Raw genomic sequence first — 20,442 nt, 5'->3', positions numbered from 1 at the left:
CTCTTTTAGAAAAGGCATCATGGGAGCTGCACACTCTGAGCCTAATAAATTGCAATCCTAATCCTTTCTCTCTTGATGCCTACCCCATTGTTTCTCCTCCATTATATACTCCACCTTGGATCTCTCCATCTGCGTTCCGACCATAGTCCACAACTCCACATCATCCACAAGAACCAGTCTACCATTAGTCCACTCTTGCCACATACGTATCCTCCGGTATCCTCTCCTCTTCTTCTTTCCTCTTTTCTTTTAGATACCTACTCCTCCTCTCTCCTACATCAGACTTTCCAATACACAGTCAGATTGCTTAGTGTCATACTTGACTCCTACACTTATCTCTGGCACCCATATACAGTACCCAATGTCATGCCGTTTTAGCACGGGATACATTAGGGCAAAGGGATGAGTCCAGGAATCTTAGAAGCAATGTCAAGTAAAGGCACCAAAATTTTAAGTTGCTTGATAAAATTTGAATCCATAAGTGGTTGCTCACCAACAATTTAATTTGCTTAATTACATTTACAGCCACAAGTGGTTGCCCACTATGTCTATTAAGGCCATAGAAATCCACCCCAATACATGATTGGAATAACAAAATGCAAGCACCTAACATGACCATCCACCAAAACCATGTAGAACAGTAACAACTTGCAACACCTACCAATCCACCTAACCCCACTCCTCTACACAAACATGTAATATTTCTATAATTCAGTACCCTTTTGAGGATTCTGAAGCACAACAATTTGTACACAGTAACAAGTTGAACAAAGTTTACCAATTACAAGTTAAGGTAATCAATCAACTACCCTAGGTCCTAACCAATAATTCGGTTAACTACTGAACAAGTAACTTTGTGGGCAAGGTGTGTGTTACAGAGCAATATCCATACATCTTTCAGTAACATCTCATTCTACTTGGCACAATAGAAGATTGGAAGTGTGATTCTAACCTAGATATTCCCCATCAAATTAAAGATAAGCCAAAATAACCAAAAACTTGCAAAAGCATACACTCATTGCATCATATTTCATGCCATTTTTACTAGCTTCTGACCAAATCCTCAACAAAGATACCCACTACCTTAGATCTCAAGATCGCAATAATATTTTTAGGGAAGCTAGGTAGCAACACCTAGGCTTCCCATGTGCTTCCATTGGTTATTATGGCCACAAAATCCTAAAGTATGAGAGGGAAAAGGACCCTATAGCTTCCAAAATAAAAAAGATCATTTTTAGGATTAAGACTCTAGTATAGCACCCTCAGACTAGCCATATTGTACCAGATCAAGGACTAGTACAGATGATCTTGACGTGCCCCAATTTTAGTAAACTAGGCCCTAACTGCCCTATTGCACCATATCACACCAGGGCATACCACACCACACCATGCTGCATTGATGTGTATTGATCACATACCATCTCTCATGCTTGGTAAATCCATTTCCCTTTCTAATGATTTTTGTTGAGGCATACCAACCTGTATCGCCCTTGTATCAAGTATTGTAATATACTAGACCATGATTGGAACGAGTCCATACCTAAAATAATTAAATCCTTGCTTTATCCCTAAAAATGCCCTGCAAGAGCCATGACGCTCTAGCCTTATTTGCCTAAGGCCTCATATCCCCCTCCTACCTCTCACAATCGCTTTATTCTCCAAAGGAACCATTGCCTCGAGGATGCTTGCCAAGCTCTCATATCCCTTTCTACTTCTCGCAATACCTCCATCCACTCCATGTGCTACCCGCACTAATTCATGCATTCTAGCCTTTTCCCTTCTCTTTTCACCTCCTTCCACCTCCTCTCCCTCTCCTCTAAGGCAGAATTTATGTGCCATCTACAATGTCAAGTGAATTGTTGATATAATCTTCCCGATCATCAAAGTTTTCCTTGCATGTATAGGATCCATTGGCTTCAGTATTTCCTTTCTACTTCTTTTCAAAAGCCTTAACAAAAATCATTCTCGAAGCATAGGTTGTGATGTCCTTTTTGCAATTAAGATGTCAACAAAGAGGAGCTAAGCCTAAAGATTTGCAGACTTGCTTTCCTTCAAGCAGCATAAAGACTTTGGGATCACCTGATGGATCTAGATAGGATCCCATGGCACCAATTTCAAATATTTCTTTAGGGAGACAATAAAAAGGTGGGATTTCATTGAATAACTAGAGCAAAATCCAAAGCATAGCAGAGATCCAGGGCCCAAATTCAACACACTCTTGACACCCAAGTAGAGCCAAAAAGGTTGCTCCTTCACAACTCTACCAGCCTAAAAATCTTGCCCTAGGTGACAAGCCAAGAGGGTGGGGGGGGTGAATTGGGTTTTCTAAATTTTTAATCCCTTAATCAAATTGATAGATGAATGGGTAGTTTAGCTAATGTTGATTAAGTACGTGTAGTGAAATTAGAAAGGCACACAATACAAACACACAAGAAATATAGTGGTTCGGTGCTCTCCTAAGCACCTACGTCTACTCCCCAAGCGTTCCCTTGGAAATTCACTATAATCCCGCGGATTACAGTTGGATTGTTTTCCGGGCTCACAATCCAAAAATCTTTACAATTTTGTTTTCCGAGATTACCAATAACCTACATTGGTTTTGCGGGCTCACCAACAACCTACAATGTTGGTTTTACGGGCTTACCAACTAACCTTACAACAAGATTGATAAGTAACAAAAGAGAGCTCCTAAGAGAGCAAATAAAGCAATTATAAACTACAAAGAAGAGTTTAGAGAACGTTTATCGCTTTGGAGGAGCTATTCTCTTTTTTGTCAAGCTTGCTTCACTTCACAAGGATTGGTGGAGCTATTGATGACTCTTTGAAACTGCTTAACAACTTTCTTTTGGCCCTTTTTGGTGAAGCAATTGAACGAGGCTTTCTTTTCTAGGGTTTGCTCTTGAATATGCTTCTTTAATATGAAAAGATTTCTTCCTCTGATGAATAGTGTCTCTTAAATACTTCCCCAACCTCTATTAGTCACTCCCCAATTGTTTGAATTGAAAAACTAGCCGTTTTTAGCCGTTGGGAGCTCAAAAAGCACTTCTGCAGAACTAGCCGTTGGGCTATCACCCGTGCTGGGGTCGATCCAAACTTTGCTCGGCTCGGCTTAAGTTACTGTTCATCAGTCTTGGGGTCAACTCAAACTTCTCTGGGGTCGGCCCCTGCTACAGTGGGGTCGGCCTTCTCAGGAAACACAGAACCTTGTTTTTTGACTGTTTTCACTGGGATCGACTCATGCTTTCTTGGGGTCGACCCAGGCTCCAGTGGGGTCGACCCAGGCTCCAGTGGGGTCGGCTCTCTCAGAGATTCCAGAGACATGATTTTTGAACACCCATCCTAGGGTCGGCTCATGTTCTCTTGGGGTCGGCTCCACTGGGGTCGGCTCAAGTCTTCCTGTGGTCGGCTCCACCTGGGGTCGGCTCAAGGAAACTTGGGGTCGGCCCTCTCAGTAATTTCCAAAGAGTTATTTTCTTTGAGTTCACAAGTTGGGGTCGGCTCATAGTTCTTTAGGGTCGACTCAAGGATTCTTGGGGTCAGCCCCAGTTACTGTTCATCTGTGCCATTTTTGCAAGATGTGCCAAATCGTCCCAAAAGGTGCCAGGATCAACTCCACCTCTTCTGGGGTCGACTCCTACTCTGTGCCAAGTGTGTCACTCCATGCCAGTGCGTGCCATATGTATCAGGGTCGACTCCAAACCTCTTTGGGATCGACTCAACTCATAATTTCCTACATCTTAAGGTTAAACTAGTTCATAGGATCAATAGAACATATTTCAAATAATCTTGAGTGTATGGCATGATAGAGCTTCATACCTTTAACAATAAAAATTACAGTTTTGCCCTTAAGAGTATACTTGATTTGAAACTTTGCCGAAATGGATTTAAAAGCTCTCTATCATTTTCTACTGCATATTTTATCTCGTTGTTAATCATTGAGAGTCGTCTTGATCTCATTTTCTCAATGTATCGTGAATGTATCGAGGGTGTGACATTCCTTGGTGATGTATCAAGTTAAACTGTATTGTTAATTTGATATTCCCTCAATTGTTGTGTTAATCATCGAAATAATATTATCATCCTCACAATACGATTATAACAAACCCATAGAAAGAGGCAGTCCTAATGTCCATGCCCAAAACAAAACCACCTTTACCTACGATAGTTCGTCAGGTCCCTAACCTAGCACACTTCATTGGGACAACTCCACCTAGGACACTTCAATCCTTGATTGCATGTCCATGGTGTAAGAAGGATATGACATAACAATATTGCAAGGTTACTCAATTTTCCAATCTTTGTATGTCAAACTTGTGTAACAGAATGCTAGTCAAAGCTACAAATGTATGTAGGAATAAATATTGTGCTATTATATGACACCCAGAAATTTGAAAGTACCTCATTTATCCTTGCATGGCACATCTTACCAACCTTTTACATGTAATGAACTTTAACAAATAATAATTGGATCCTTACTTTATAAGGCTCATATAGTCCATAAAATTGAAGGCATGTAGTTAATATACATGTATGACCTTTAAATGAGACCATCATCATTTATTTGTCCAATTCAATCATCAGTGACTTAGCTATGTTACAATTTGTAATTATCTCAAGTCATAAAATTTGATTTTAAATTTTTATAATCAAATGGGCAAGTAGAGATAAGAGGGAGAAGGATGAAGAGAAAAATCCAAAACTGACCTCTGTTTGAGGCCCTGCAAACAGATATATATTCAAGATTCAAGTGGTTTAATGGTGCATAGACTTGCAATAATATTTGCACTAATATTTAAAAAATAAAAAAAAAGACAAATCACAAATAAAAGAAATTCATACCTGAGGAAGTGGCAACACAATAAACACATCGAATATGAAGCAACCATGAAGATAATGAAGTGCAATTTTTTTTGGCTGATCAACTAAATCCCCAGCACCAACAACTCTGGATTCAGGTGCAACATATGCTAGTCTGAACTGTAGAAGATAAACTAAATGCATCAATACGGTAAACTACTGCACTTTAAGCATTTTATGTTTAAGATGACTAGTTTTAATTCAGATAATTGACCTAAACCGACATCTATAAGGATAAATAATAACTAGCAGTTTCTCTAATCACACCCTACGTCACACGGACTAAGAATGGGATTCTTTCAAATATCTAAGAATTTCAATACTGCATCCAAGTAACATACTAATATCCATGTTCAAATATCTAAGAAAAGAACCATGCAAAGTCACTAGAGCTAGTTAAAAATACGGTCGGCGGAACCGTCCCGAATCAGACAGTTTGTGCCGTCCTGAGTCGTTCTGGTGTCTCACCGGTACGGTTCTGAAAGCCGTTGTCGGAGCCGAAGAAGAAAAAGAAAAGAGAGAGTTAGCGGGGGAGGGAGGGAGAGAGAGATGGCAAGACGCCGGCGAAGGCCGGTGGAGGCCGTTCGAAACAGGGTCGGTGGCCGCGGCCTTAAAAAAAATTTGATTTTTAAGTGAAGTCGGCAAATCAAGGCCGGCCTCCACCACCCTCCTCCAGCCCTCCCTCCCCCGCTCGCTCTCTCTTTCTCTTTTCCTCTCTGTACGGTTCCTCTCTCAGTACAGGCCCGGCACAACCCATACCAAGTTGTCCCGCCAGAAAATCGGTACGGTGCCCGGTACCGGTTCCTCCCACCTTGGTTAAAAACCAGCCCAAGCACTATTTGAAGAATTGTAAATATCACGAATTGATGATAGAAGAATCTCCTTTAGAAGGACTTGGACCCAATTGTAAACTACTAGGAGTAGATGGAAACACAACTAGAGCTAGCAAAGTGAATGGTAACAAGAAGTTGGATGCCGTAGTTGCCATGATGATCAAAAATTCCTATAAATCTGAAAAATTGAGTAAACTTATCTAAAACTATAAGTCTATAACAATTAGTCAAAGAAATTAGATATGGTTTGGATCAAGATGAAGATTTAAGGAGAGCCAAAATTGTGTCAAAGCTCCCAATACAGGTATCTGATAACAATTTAAACCTGATAGAAAAGCTAGATCGGAAATGTATATTAAAGCACCATATTAAATATGTCAACTAGGAGAGTTTTAAACTAAATATACTATTTCAAGAAAATATGTTCAACATAACTGCTGTTTAATATGGTTTAGTCAGAAAATTCAATTTCGACCAATTAGACAGAAAACATCTAGCAGAACACCTGGCCTTATTCTGACAATCCACCAAGCTATTTGAAAAGCAATATATAATTGTAAATAATTGAAATACATAATTTACTAGCAAAAGGGAATTAAATATTAAAATAGAAAGTAAATCTTAGAGATTTTTGTCTATATCCTCAAGAAAGCATCTTGAAATAACAATGAGTTGCCTAACCAATAAAAAGGCATATCAAGCTATGATCAAGGTCGATCGTACCGCCCCATACCTACCATATCGTACCCAAAAAAATGATACAAAACACATCTTCCAGTCGGTACAAGCCCCGTACTGAGGCATATCGCCCCGCACCGAGGCATACAGACCCATACCGAGGTGCATACCAATCCGTACCAAGGCGTACCGAGATAAAAATCGAGAACATAGATAAGAGCTATTTCGACATAAAAGTATACCGTACTGAATCGATAAAATACCGAAACGGTATCCAGTACCGAGATTGTGGATCTTGACTATGATAAACATTAATATATATTTGGTAAAGTATGCAAAATGACATGCTTGTAAGTGTTCGAGGTTCAAAAGCTTCAGAGTCTATGAATTGCAAGAGAGACAACTATAAGGAGCACTGAATTTTGGAAAACCCCATTGCTTTTAGAGTCCTTATAATCATGGTCTGTTATGCCAGTATCGAATACCGGACTGGTTGCTCGGCGGCACGGGTCGGTACGGGCCCACGTCGTGCCATGTCGAGCTTGTACCGACATAGTAGAGGAGGCGGAGGAGAGGGCGAACGAGAAAAAAAAGAGAGAAGGGGGAGAGATGGAGGGAGGCTGACGGAGGACCGTTAGAGGCCGGCGCCAGGGCAGCAGGCGAAAGCTGCAGCCATTCTCCTGTTTCATTCAAAACAGGAGTCCGGCCGCTAAAAAAATTGAAAATTTGTAAGTGAAATTGGCAAGCCTCCGCCACCCTCCGCTAGCCTCCCTCCTCTCCCTCTCCCTCTCCCTCCCCCGCTCGCTCTCTCTTTTCCTCTCTTTCGTTCTCCTTCTCCCTCTCCGGCAACGGATTTCGTTTCCATTGCTGGAACCGTTCCGGTCTGCCATCGGGACGGCTCGATACGACTGATATCGCCCGGTTTGGGACGGTTCTGCCGATCCTGCTTGTAATGCTTGTCAAAAAATCATATAATGATCATATATTTCCAATAGAATTTACTTTTCAAAGCTACATTGTTTACATTCAAATTCTTTAGTTTAAGGGCCATTGATGGGATCGATACCTCACCAAACATTTAATGTGATAGAGAAAGAAGGAGAATTCACCTTCTATCACTTAAAGGATTGCAAATTCTATGTAATTATTATGTATGAAGTTTTATTGGTCTGTACCATGTTAAAAAGCACAAGTTAGAGCCTTTGTTTCTATCATTTCTGCCCTTGGTGGAATATGAAATATTTCTATATTAAAGCTTTACTATTTTCTTGTTAAGAACATGGGTGAATTGGCAAAACACCGAGCCGCAAGATTATGCATGGTCTAGTTCACCCCATCATGACTCCTCTGCCATTCAGCCCATGACTCCTCGGCCATGCATGGCGAAAATAGATTCGACTAGATCCCACGTGATCCCCCTGCACCACTCTTTTCTTTCTCACTCTCCACGCACACCCCGATCCTGCCTAGTACAAATACACACACTCTCTCTCACGCACACGCATATATGCACACACAGACTCCCACTCCCCTATGTAATTGTTCAGTCAGATTGTTCAATCATAAAATGGTAGGTCTTTTTATTTGCCAACTAAACAAGCACTAAACATGCAGGATCATATAAGTGCACGCCTATACGTTTATGGAGGGATACAGACAACATGAAGGCTATTACATATGCATAAAAATAAATATATCCACATAAAGATTGCACGCATTGAAATTATGAAAACCAACTAAATTTAGCATCTATGCATTTGTAGAGTTACCATCGTGTAATTTCATGGTTTTTAATTCAGTAATTCTCAATTTGCTTATTTGCAAAAAACCTTTCTCATTGAGCAAATCAGATTTGAGCTGCTAGTGGGTTGACTGGGTGGCGCACGGATTTGGAGAGGCCAACTCAAATTAATTCGAATCTCGACACATGATCACCTCTACCATTGCATTTACATTTCATATCTACACCCCAAGCCAAGTGAATACATGATAAAACATTTAGGTAAATTAGTTTGTGATAAGACAGGAAAAAGGACTTATATCAAATACATGAAACATTTTGCAATAAAAGATCCATATAAATAAACAGATACATAATAATGGAAGTAAAGAATGAAAAGAAAATGATTTGATGAATCAGGTGAGTTGGACTAGGGTATGATCTATAAGAAATTGTTTCAGAAAGCATTTTTGGAAATTTAAGTAATAGGACTATCTCAATATTACGAGGCTATTGCTTGTCAAATACCAATAATATTTCTTAATGATCAAAAGAACATTCAACAGAGAAAGGGTGCCACGAAACGAAACTACTCTTACACTGTTGCCTATGCCTGAATCTTAAAATTTTATCAGTAGAAAGCTAATTATGATACAGCAAAACTGAAGTCATAGTTTATAGTATGACTGTGGTGATGTCAAAATTTCAATATAGATATTTTCAAAATATCTATATTGACCAATTTAAAATCCAAAAGAACAATATAGCAAAACTTGAACAAGAATCTAAACAGTAAATGTTGTTCAAGTGATGCATTATTTCTAATAACATCATCATTGCAACAAGTACTGAAAATATAAGTATACCTTCTGATGTTCACAAAATGAATCTCATATGAGTCTCGATTAAAGAACAAGCTAGCTGTTTAACTCTAAAAATAGATTTCAAGGATAATGAAACAATCAGGGTTTTCAATAATATGTGCTTCAGTGTGTCAAATGTTAAAACCGTTATGCGGACAATTAACAAGGCCATGACAGTTTTTAATCGGAATGGATAAACATGCCTCTTGGTCAACCAAATCGTACTAAAACATATTGATGCTTTAATATTGAAAAGTAGAAGTTTTTGGCACTTCATCCCAATTTGAAGCATTGCTTCCTAGGCATGAGTTTCCGAAAGTAACTCAGTTTTAATAGGTGGATGAACAAACATGTTACAAAACAATAAAGAAACCGTCCCTTAAAATCATAGATGTGGTACATCAATGTGCATGCAGCTTACCTGAAGAAGCATGTGTAACAGGTAAATGAAATCAGTCACACTTCTTACAACTGCCAATGCAGTTGCAAAGGACCAGTTCAAGACCATACACTTCTGGTCCTGCATTTCAAGAGAAAATAACTGAAGATGAATATAAATATAAATTTGGAAAACAAATAAGGCAGAAAGATGATATTCATGTCGAGATCATAAGGGGTGGAGAACTAAACTACATCATAGAAGTCATGCCAAATATAACTCCCAGAATTAATTCAACAGAGTTATACAGAAAGGATCAGGGTTCACAGACTGTCATGATAATCACATTTACAATGTGAAACAAAGAATCTTAGATTAAAATAACTAAGAAAAACATACTTCAAATTTTTGTACAGATATGACTCTCATTAGCATTTTCTACAAGAAAGTACACTGACAGAATGACAGATCGGAGCATCCTACAAAGGTAAGTATCACTCTATAATGTCTTCTTAGTGAACTCATAGATAACCAAGAAAAAAATCTACAATGTATATAATGTTATCTCAAGAGGTGGATATGACATCAAGGAGATAACACAACATATAATACATAAGTCAACATCAAGTCCTCCATAATTTTCCGCATTAATTTTCTACAATATATCATCAATCCTAGAATATCTCATTACATGTCACACTCAATCAAATGCATTGGCACAACATATAATACATAATTTTCATTTGCCCTGGCAAATCAAATGTTTTCCTTAATACAGTTATTATCAAGTAAATGAAAAATTCATCGGTAGAAAAAGGTAAATAAGAGCACATCAAGAAAAAGAAACATTTTGCCAAAAATATGAAGGAAAACTACACTTCTCAAGAAAAAAAAGGACATGCTTAAGGAAGCATGATGAGTGACATTAAGACAGCCAACTACTATTATAACAATAAAAGCTTTAATCTTGAAAATGGTGAAGAAACAAATCATTGAGAAAGAACACTATTGCCTAGTGGACCAGTCAGCCACAAAATCCTGTACAATGTGGGCTTCAAAACGAGCTCAAATAAGTTTAGGACTAATCAACAATGATTAGGAGTTCTTGAAGCTTGCAGAACTCAGAAGTATAGCTTGACCATTTTACAAACGGCAAAGGTGTTAGACACTTTCAGCAACTCCTGAACAAGCGAGTGTAAGAATTCTAAGTTCACAACTATCCAAATTGCCCTTACAATGTTGCAAGGGCAAAATGACCAAATACTCCATAAGCTATTTGAAATACCAAAAGGCTATCGTAAATAAAATTGCCCTTACAATGTTGCAAGGGCAAAATGACCAAATACTCCTTAAGCTATTTGAAATATCAAAAGGCTATCGGCATCATACATGTTTCATCAAGACTCATTCAAAAGATTACAACAATTAGGCATAATAGAAGCCTGGAAATGAAAGCCGAAAAATTGATAACTTTTATACTGCATGCAAACTAAGGATACAATAATGTACAAAGTGCCAGATGGACCAACCTTCTTCCTCTCATTATGAACTTTTGTCCAATTCCAAAATCACTTCAGTATTGAGGTTCCGTATAACCAGTTTACCAAACTTGATAAGGGAAATGTCTAGTCACACTTGCAAGCATCACCTGACGCAATTGAAGGAGCTAAGACCGCTCCAACATAAGGTAAACATAAATAGCTAGCCTTCCCTAAGAGTTTCACATCAGTTCGAGCCTTTCAGAGGACTCAAAGACTTCAAACCTGCTAGACACAACTTAGCACCAAATTGACATATACCAAAATGAAGGTCATAACACCAATTTATTCCACATGTCCAAAATCCTCCCCTCACATGCTATATGGAAGGACAATGGCTCGCATTGGAACATTTGGATATAAGTCCTAGTCTTACTCAGACATGGGCCACGAAAAGAGAGGAGAGGCACGGTGAAAACCTTCACTACTATGATATGAAAGGTGGATAACTTTACCTTTGCTTGATATTCAAATGGCAAACATGCTTGACCACCCCAGGCCTAGGTTATAATAGAATTTAGTGGTAACTAAGGAATGTTGAACCAGCCCGTACCGGCCGGTTCAGCCCGCACCGAACCGGTCCGGTCGCTGACTGGTCCGGCTCGGCGTTAAAAAACAGTACCGGCCCGCACCGGCTAGGCCAAATTTTTTTGGACTTTTGGATGCGTGAACCAGGCCGAACCAGTGGTACCGGTTCGAGCCAGTCCGATGGCTGGCCAGTACGCCTACCGGTACCGGTTCAGCGATTCTTGGTGGTAACAAGTTCAATGTGACTCAAAAAACCATATATAACAAAACTAGACGGCAATAATAAGTTAATAACTATTAATAAGATGCTGAAATTATGAAACATGAAAACTTGAGAAGCAAGTATTGGTGTATTTGTCAATCCACTGGTGGCAAGAAGAGTCCAATAATCATGAATTAGGCTCTACCCATCATTTTCTCTCACATCCATGAGAGTCAGCATGTCATCTGCCACATATATTTTGAAAATTACACAACTAATTTCTATAACATTACTAACATGTAAGTTTGTCAAATGATTAAAAGTTTCTCAAGATAATTGAAGTCTAAAATCTCAGCTGGCATGGATGATCTGAAACGACATGAATGTTGATACTCTCAATTAAATCTGATAGATTGGAGTTCAATTTGGCCAATTCAGACTGTTCTTCTAGCCTAAGCTAACACATAAGGTTAAAAACCTCATTTTAAGGTTTCATCCTGATTTCATTTAGTCAATCGCACTCTAAGTAATAATTCAAGCCTTAAGGAACCTTTTTTATATGATTAAATTCGAACTTTTGATTTTTGAGTGGATAAAAAGCACATAAGCATTATGTTATGAAAATTTAAGAGAAATTTTAATTTCTTAAAAAATGTAAATTATATACATGTTTTAATTTTATATCAACTAACCAAGACAGTTGGCAGGGTTTTAGGTGACAATTCATTGTGCCAACATGGACCAACATACACCATGCCAGGCTAGTGTTAACACTAGGCACAGGGTGCGAAATTGTGAATGCTTTTACAGTTCATACCAAGCAAAGTTGATGGAACTTTAACTGTACTATACAAGTGTCAAGCAAAAGCACAAGTTGTAAAAATTTATTATAGTGAAGGACAATAAAATCATGAGAGCAGAAATACCACTAGTCACAAGAACATAACAATTGCCAGTATAGTTAATATATTGGAAAGTATTTAGTAGGAAATAGCTGCTTTCTTTTTAGGTGGTATAAAGGACAAACATACCTCCTGTACAGAGAGAACAAAGAAAAACAATGGATCAACAAATATTGCGATCAAGCAGGAGATAACAAAGAACTTGTTCCACTGCTGAACAACCTTCGTATGCGGATTCATGATTGGAAGATATGAACTTAGACATGAAATTGATTTCTTTGCCCATCCATCAGCATCCCCATAAAGAATGTTATGGAGCTGCATACATTGACAAAAAAAACAAAAATGTACTTCAAAGAAAGTATATGACAAATGCATACAACACTTTGTTAATGTGATTATATAAAGCCTATAGACAGCATGACTAAGAATTTATTGAATAATTGAATTTAAAACAATTATATGATTTCCCAAGGTGCAAGCATGTCTACAAAATAATAATATATATAAAAGTATATGTTTAACATTCAATGTAAAATTATCTATTGAAAGCCAATGGTTCCACAAAATAATGATTACAATAGTAAATCTGCATTAAGCTACAGCATTTGAAAATTAACCCGATAAATGACAAATATGCCACAAGCATAGTTAGCAGAACTGAACTAAACATTGATCCTACCAAGGAGTTGAGTCATTTGGTCACTGGTCACATAGTGGATCAACCTCAGCTCGCAGACATTAAAAAATTTGAATAATTAAAATTAGTTACAATACTTAGATATAATATGAGAGCAGGCCTTGGGGCAATGGTAAGAGTTCTATACTATGACTTCGGTGTCACTAGTTTGAAACATAGAAATAGCCTCTCCACACGCAAGGGTAAGGCTGTGTACATCTGACCCTCCCCAAACTCCATAGTGGTAGGAGGCTAGGAGCCTTGTGCACTAGGAAACCTTTTTTCTTAGATATTATGTGAGATATATACATAAAAAGTATTTGATATTTTTTTATTTTAAATACTAAAAATTTGAAACCATCAAAAAGAATGGAATGATTACATTTAATTCTTTTTTGATCAAATGATAAAAAAAAATTGATAATTGACCAAAGGAACACAATGTACCTACACATTCTATGGTTCACAAGGTCCAGCATGTTATTTAGCTTGTATTGACAGATACATAAGTTTATTATAAGTTATATCATGATATAAAACAAACTCATTCTGTGTCTCGTTGGTTATGAGAGTAGTTACATTAATAAGTAATCAAGGCTTCAAACCTCATGCCGAAAAAGGGTTCAAACGTCCCCTCCCAACATATACTGTGAGATTTTCTGTGGAAAAAAATGGAGTACCCTGGTTACTTGAATCCAATAGATCAAGCCATTTGAGCAAAACCCGAGCAGATCTAGCAGGTTTCAGTGGTTCAAACGCAGGTCAGTTACAGAACCGAACTGGACCCTAGGCCCGGATCGCTGGATTTCTGGCCCAACCACTAGGTCTAGTCTATTTATGATAATTATGGCCTTAAGTCCTACAAATTGCATCACTGTCTAGTGTCTATCATAATAACATGTACTTGTATCATTCTCACATTTCCTTAAAATGCAACATTGTCGTGTTATCTCAGTTCCACAAATCACTTCCTCCCACAGGCAGTTTGAGTAGTAATTTTCACACTCTCAATATTTGAAAATTGAAACATTGATTTGCTGCCAACAGAAATGTTGTTGTATACAACCAACAGTCTTCAAAAAGTCACCAATGTTGCTAGTCATAACAGTTGATGAAGACAATTGGATGCTATAAACAAAAGAACAAGATTAGCCTTGATTTCTCCATTGCCAAACAGTCCACAGCTTTCACTAGATTGGTTCCTTGGTTTGTTTTATTCTTCCTTTCCTATTTTTGGCTTTTAGACAATGTCAGTTATGGTGCTTACTTCAGGAGCAACCATAATGTCCCATATTTATTGAATTGCTTAAAACAATTTCCGCTCTACTGAAACTAAATGACTTGATATGGCATGTTTCCTTTATTCAAAACAAACCAAAAGAAAAACTAAGTTTGAGCTATTATGCTTGATATACATAGTTGTCCTATTCCTTGCGAGCTTAAGGCAGTCAAGTGGTTAGCTAAGAGCCTAAGACGGTATCAAAGCCATGGTCATGGATTAAAATCCCGTCCATGAGGATTGTTCATTCAATCTAGCTGCCATCTCTACTTGTCTCATGTCTCGATTCATTTACATCTCCATGTGCATAATCTCGACTCCACTTGAATGGGGACTTTAGCCTGATATAAATTGTTGTCCCATTCCCTAACATGGTTTTAACTCTTGTATCATGTCATATACCATACCTTACCAGCATGGTACGGGTCAGTATAGTATGGCCCCATACCAAAACATGGTAAAGTGCTGGAGTTGCTACAACACCAATACCATGTCAATGTAGATGTATGCCAAGCCCTAATACCATACCAATATGATACCAAGTCAATACAATATGCCCCATACCGGCCTGTATGGGTCATTACTTAAAACCTTGCTTAACAGCTTAAGCTTTTAGAGTCAAGTGCTTAGTTAATGAGCTTCAACTACTTTGTACTAGGATGCAGTAAATAAAGCATCCTCATGTAATCCTCGAACCAATATCATCTGACTTCAAGTTGATGTAGTATTTGTAGTGGACATTGTTGAAGTAAGAGGTATGGAATTTTGCTTTAAGGAGCTTCAAAATCTTTAACCACAAAGGCATCATTACTTAGACTTTGTGAAGCATCTACATATGGATATGTTCCCACCACGGTAAGGTTCGCCGTACCAATATCGGATCCCGTATCGGTCCCACACTAGTATAGTGTCGGTACGGTACGGAATTTTTTTGGCATACTGAGAGTCGGTACGCCACCCGTACCGGTATGGATACCGAATCGGTACAGTATGGTACACCCGGTACCGTCCGGTATGGTACGGCATACCATGCACCACACCAATGTGCCTAAAATTTTATCATAATCAACATAACTTTCTAGTATTTTAAAACCAACATGCATATTAAGGAAACTCTCTACATAAGCAACCGAATCATAAATTTCATGGAGCTAGAGCTACCTGTTGAATTTTGAATTATTTTAATGCATATTAAAAATTTTGTCTCTCTGTGAAGATGATCTCTCACGTTCCTTGTAAACAAAACTCATCTTAGGGACAAGGCAAATATTAATTCCAAAGATGAAAGGCTGTGTGATAACCACTAATGGACTTTATTGATTATTTTGCCATCTTTCAATAACATTGTGAAGGTAATTGAACTCGTCTTTTGTAAGCAAGTTGTCTCCTTGCATCTACAATTGATGGGATCAGTGGCTATGGATATATGTGCCCTATGTAATGGCCCCTGAGGTCCAAATCAATTTGTGCAATAGTAGGTTTCTAGAATATTGCCTTTAAAACCCCACAAAGCAAGCACAAAAATTGCCCCCTCTTATTTTTTGTTTTAGTCCAACTAGAGATCTGCTTCGAGTCCTAAAAGCTGGTTGTCATAAACTAACCAGAATACCATGACCAGGCTGCCAAATATCTAAGTACATGGTGTGTGTGTATATATACACACATATATATGAATATATACATACATATATATATACACACACATAATATATATATATATATGTATATATATGTATATATGAATATATATGTATGTATATGTACATATGAATATATATGTACGTATACATATATGTATATATATGTATATATGTGTTTGTGTGTGAGAGTATGTGCATTTATATATGCACATATATGTGTGTGTGTGTGTATAATGTATGTACATATATACACACACATATATATATATATATATATATATACATATGTCTGTATGTGTGGTGCGGACAACTATTACATAACATACATATATATCTGTGTGTATACGTATAGACACGTGTTTGCATATTTTGATGCTTATTCAAAAAAGAGAGAGAGAGAGAAGCTTGACATGATAGATAGATAGATACATTTAAATTTGAAACATAACGACAGTTAGCTTAAAATGTTCATATAACTGCAATAACTTTATATTAAAAATATAATTACACTTTGCTTTAAATGTGCATGTAATATTTATAGTTTTATATAAAAATATGAGGGAACTTCGCATCAAGTGTCCAAAAAAAAACTATTACATAGCATACATATATGTGTGTGTGCATACTTATAGACACGTGTTTGCATGTTTTGATGCTTATTCGAAAGAGAGAGAGAGAGAGAGAGAGAGAGAGAGAAGCTTGACATGATAGATAGATACATTTAAATTTGTTCATACAACTGTAATAACTTTATATTAAAAATATAATTACACTTTGCTTTAAATGTGCAAATAATATTTATAGTTTTATATAAGAATATAAGGGCACTTCGCTTCAAATGTCCAAAAAACACTTAAGTATACTTCATTTAAAGTGTCCAGCACTTAAACTAAGTCACCTACATGATACTCTTAAAAAATGCAAATCATTCGACACTTGTTGCTGACATTAGCAGAACACTTCAAACTGGAGTGTCCGACCATGTTGTGTTGGGTCATGCCATGTCTGTGTCTAGAAGCGTCGATACTCCCATACATCTTAGGAATGGAGTGTCCAGATAATATAGATTACAACACTCTTCGTACATGGGTGCTGGCAAAAACCTAAAACTCGTGTTGACTCGAAACCCTACTCTAGTTCTTTGGAGATATGATTTTAGAAGGTTAACCAGTTAGACCCTTACTAACATTTACTGATAACATCATTTCCATACATATGCCACGCTTGTGGTAAAACCAAACTGTCAGCCTACTGCGATGAACTTGGCGTGGCAAACGTTAGTCGCCAACACAATTTTTCTTTAAATTTGCCAATCCATCAACCATCTTATAAAAAAAGAGTAAAAAAGGTTGGTCTTGTAGAGGCTTAATTCGATGGATCAAATTAACATAAAAGAAAATAATCGTTTGAAGATTTGAAACCTTAAACATCAAAGTTGATAGACCAGGAAGCATTATCCACCGACCAATAGTCACATACAATTTTGTAGAATTTGTGGGAGCACTGGGAGGGCTTACATCAGGTTAATTACCATCATATTAATGGTGTCAAATAGTTTCTTGAAACATCCTTAATTTTTGAAGTGTGCTCAATAACCTATCCTATCTTGCTGGGAAGGCCTTGATGGTTTTAGTTGCTGTTCTTGAAAAGTTTTATGAAAGTTGCATTTATTTAAATGAAACCATATTTCCACACAAATTCCAACTCAAACCATTGTGCATGTTTTTTATTTGTTGAATTAAGTTATTGATACTTATTTTATAAAATTCTTTATTGCTTCTGAAATAGTACTCGATGTGATTCACACTTGTTGTTCGCAATAATCCTTCACAGATAGTTCTTATAATGGGAGCTTAACTTGAATATTAGTTATCATTCCATTTATAACAGACATAAAAATTACAGCTTATCACAACTCCTGCATTTAGGCCATGGTAATGGAAAACCTACATGCTAACAAAAGAAAAACTAATTTATGTTGCTGGTAGTTATGTTCTTCAAACACACCTCAATGTTCTGTCTAAACTAGCTACCATTCTTCCATAGCATGTAAAAGATACCTTTTAATCTCTATAACATACTCCATTCAAGTGCATATATATACAACTTCCTATTTTCTGTGAGCATTCTCTTTCATATTTCAGATAAGAAGGCAACATCCATCAGCAAGCTTCATTATGCAAAAAAGTTAATATGAGGTAGTTCTTGTCATCTTCATTTAAAACTTACTGCCAATTACGATTTATATTGTTTTCTTAGAAAGTTGGCATTTGAAATAAATGTTTAACAAGTAGTTACACAAAGCCAAGTTATTGTAGGCTTTTGTCGCTTATATTTGTCTCTTTTTTGGGCACAGGTACATATAAAAACTCAAGTTGGCAGTATAGACATGCCCTGCCTCTTGAGGCATTATTATAATACAGAAACGGCAAATGTGTGTGTATATATATGTGTGTGTGTACATGTACATATAAATGCATATATCTATATCTGTCTGTATGTACATCTACATGCATATATCTTAGTAATACATACTAGCAATGTAAATATTGAGTATTATTCAAGTACCATAATGACTTCACGAGATCAGTGAAACAAAAAACAACTAAAAAGAAACTAAAACAAATGTTGATAAAGGGGAAAACCCACCTTACTATCAAGAGAAACCGAGTTTTTATAATAACTCCTTTTGGTTTTATAAGCTGCAGGACAATCAGTGCAGTCAGGGTCATTGCATAACCCAAGAGGCCCAGACTTCAACAAGTGCTCATTTTTTGTATGATGGTTATTGTCTGACCAGCCATTTTGACCCATTACTTCTGGCATGACTGCATGTATTTTAGCGTGTTGCTTGCCATTTTTAAGCCAAGGAACCTCATCTACCTTCTGATTGCCACATAAAGGACCACTTGTAGGTGCAAATTGTGTCGTCCTTTGGATGCGCAAAGGACCAGTATGAGATATAAAAGTATCTTCACTTTCATAGGACACATTTGGGGGCATGGACATTGATGCACTCCTGGCAGTGATTTTCTGTAGCTCGATATCTTTTGATAGCATGGGGATATGATCTTTGTCTTGGTCAGCCATTTATACAAGATGTAGACCTGCAACAGAGAGCATATAAATAATGCATCCAATAAACAAGAGTAGGTTAAAATGTTATATGTAAAATTGTTATATCTCACGTTGAAGCTTTAAGAGCATGTCATTCCTTTATTGCAACTTAGTTTATGAGCTTTGGCCTTGTTTACTGAGCCTTATTTGTAAGAGGTGCCTAGATGATCAACCCCACTTAGAGGTACTTTCATCTTTGATTCAGTTTATGGCGTATAATCTAAATATTGTAATTGAAAAGGGATTAGGACCTGGATTACAGCCTTAGACCTCTTTCCTGTTCTCAATTTATTTCCATTTGTTTTTTCTCACTTCCTCTCTCTGTTCTTTGTTCTCTCCTTTCTCCTCTTCTTTTTCTACTCATCCTACTGTCTTGACCTGAGGCAGCATGGAGTAAATACCATTGCTTATCAAGGTTCTTATTATTATTATATATTGTCAGAAAACCTTTGATAAGACATATACAGCCCAAGGGTCATTGCCCTATCTAAATATCGCAAACAACATATTACAGGGCTCAAAAGCAATATGAATGTGTCACTATTTTCAGGAAGTTTGGTATCATAGTATTCTTAGGTGTTAAGGAATTATGATTTCTTCATCAGTTTTTTGGTAAATCAACATATTTATTATTCAACAAGGCTTTGAAATGTGAATCATCTTTAAGGATGTTAGATTCTATATAAGCAATGTTAAGGATAATAACAGAGAATTATTTTCCAATCAGCAGTAATACTGTGAATGTTTCCAATCATCAAGGTCGCTATAGTTAATTCAAGAGTTTTACCCAATGCAAAGAGGATTATTTCATAGAATTATCCTTCCGTATTAAGTAATTTCAAGAAGACACGTATCTTAGATTCGATGGCTGATGACTTCTAATAATGAAAATTATGGCAGCAAGCAATGACCAGGAGTCCAGGACTCTACTAAATTAAGACAAGGGACATATCCAATGTGTTTAAACACCAATTGATCACAATAGTAGAAAAACTCAGAACGAGTTGATGGTAGCAAACACACAGAATAATTATAGTCACAAGTGGTGGCTAGTGAACCAATATGCAAGTCAATCCATTTGCACCAATACCCTTCGCATATGATATTTAATGGCAGAAAGGGGGATTTTGATTTAAGTTCCTTATTTAATTGCTAGTGATGGGTTCTAACATGGAAAGGAGTAGGGAAACTATCATGAGATTCCTGACTTGACCGGTTAGAACCATA

General features: G+C 37.1%; 1 protein-coding gene across 3 annotated transcripts in view; it reads right to left on the bottom strand.

Annotated features, from left to right (window-relative positions):
* Positions 1-20,442, bottom strand: part of LOC103706769 (probable cyclic nucleotide-gated ion channel 20, chloroplastic) — a 117,879-nt gene that overhangs the window by 22,860 nt on the left and 74,577 nt on the right. For all 3 annotated transcript variants that reach the window (XM_039131477.1, XM_039131475.1, XM_039131476.1), the window contains exons 2-5: positions 18,748-19,205; positions 12,630-12,818; positions 9,373-9,471; positions 4,840-4,977 (exon numbers count right to left, since the gene is read on the bottom strand). In XM_039131477.1, coding sequence (XP_038987405.1) covers positions 4,840-4,977; positions 9,373-9,471; positions 12,630-12,818; positions 18,748-19,188 — 867 coding nt within the window. In that variant the 5' untranslated portion in view covers positions 19,189-19,205. The remainder of the gene's footprint in view (positions 1-4,839; positions 4,978-9,372; positions 9,472-12,629; positions 12,819-18,747; positions 19,206-20,442) is intronic.

This window comes from Phoenix dactylifera, chromosome 11 (assembly GCF_009389715.1).
Source record: "Phoenix dactylifera cultivar Barhee BC4 chromosome 11, palm_55x_up_171113_PBpolish2nd_filt_p, whole genome shotgun sequence".
NCBI classification, from domain to species: domain Eukaryota; kingdom Viridiplantae; phylum Streptophyta; class Magnoliopsida; order Arecales; family Arecaceae; genus Phoenix; species Phoenix dactylifera.
This window is presented reverse-complemented; position numbering and strand designations above follow the sequence as displayed.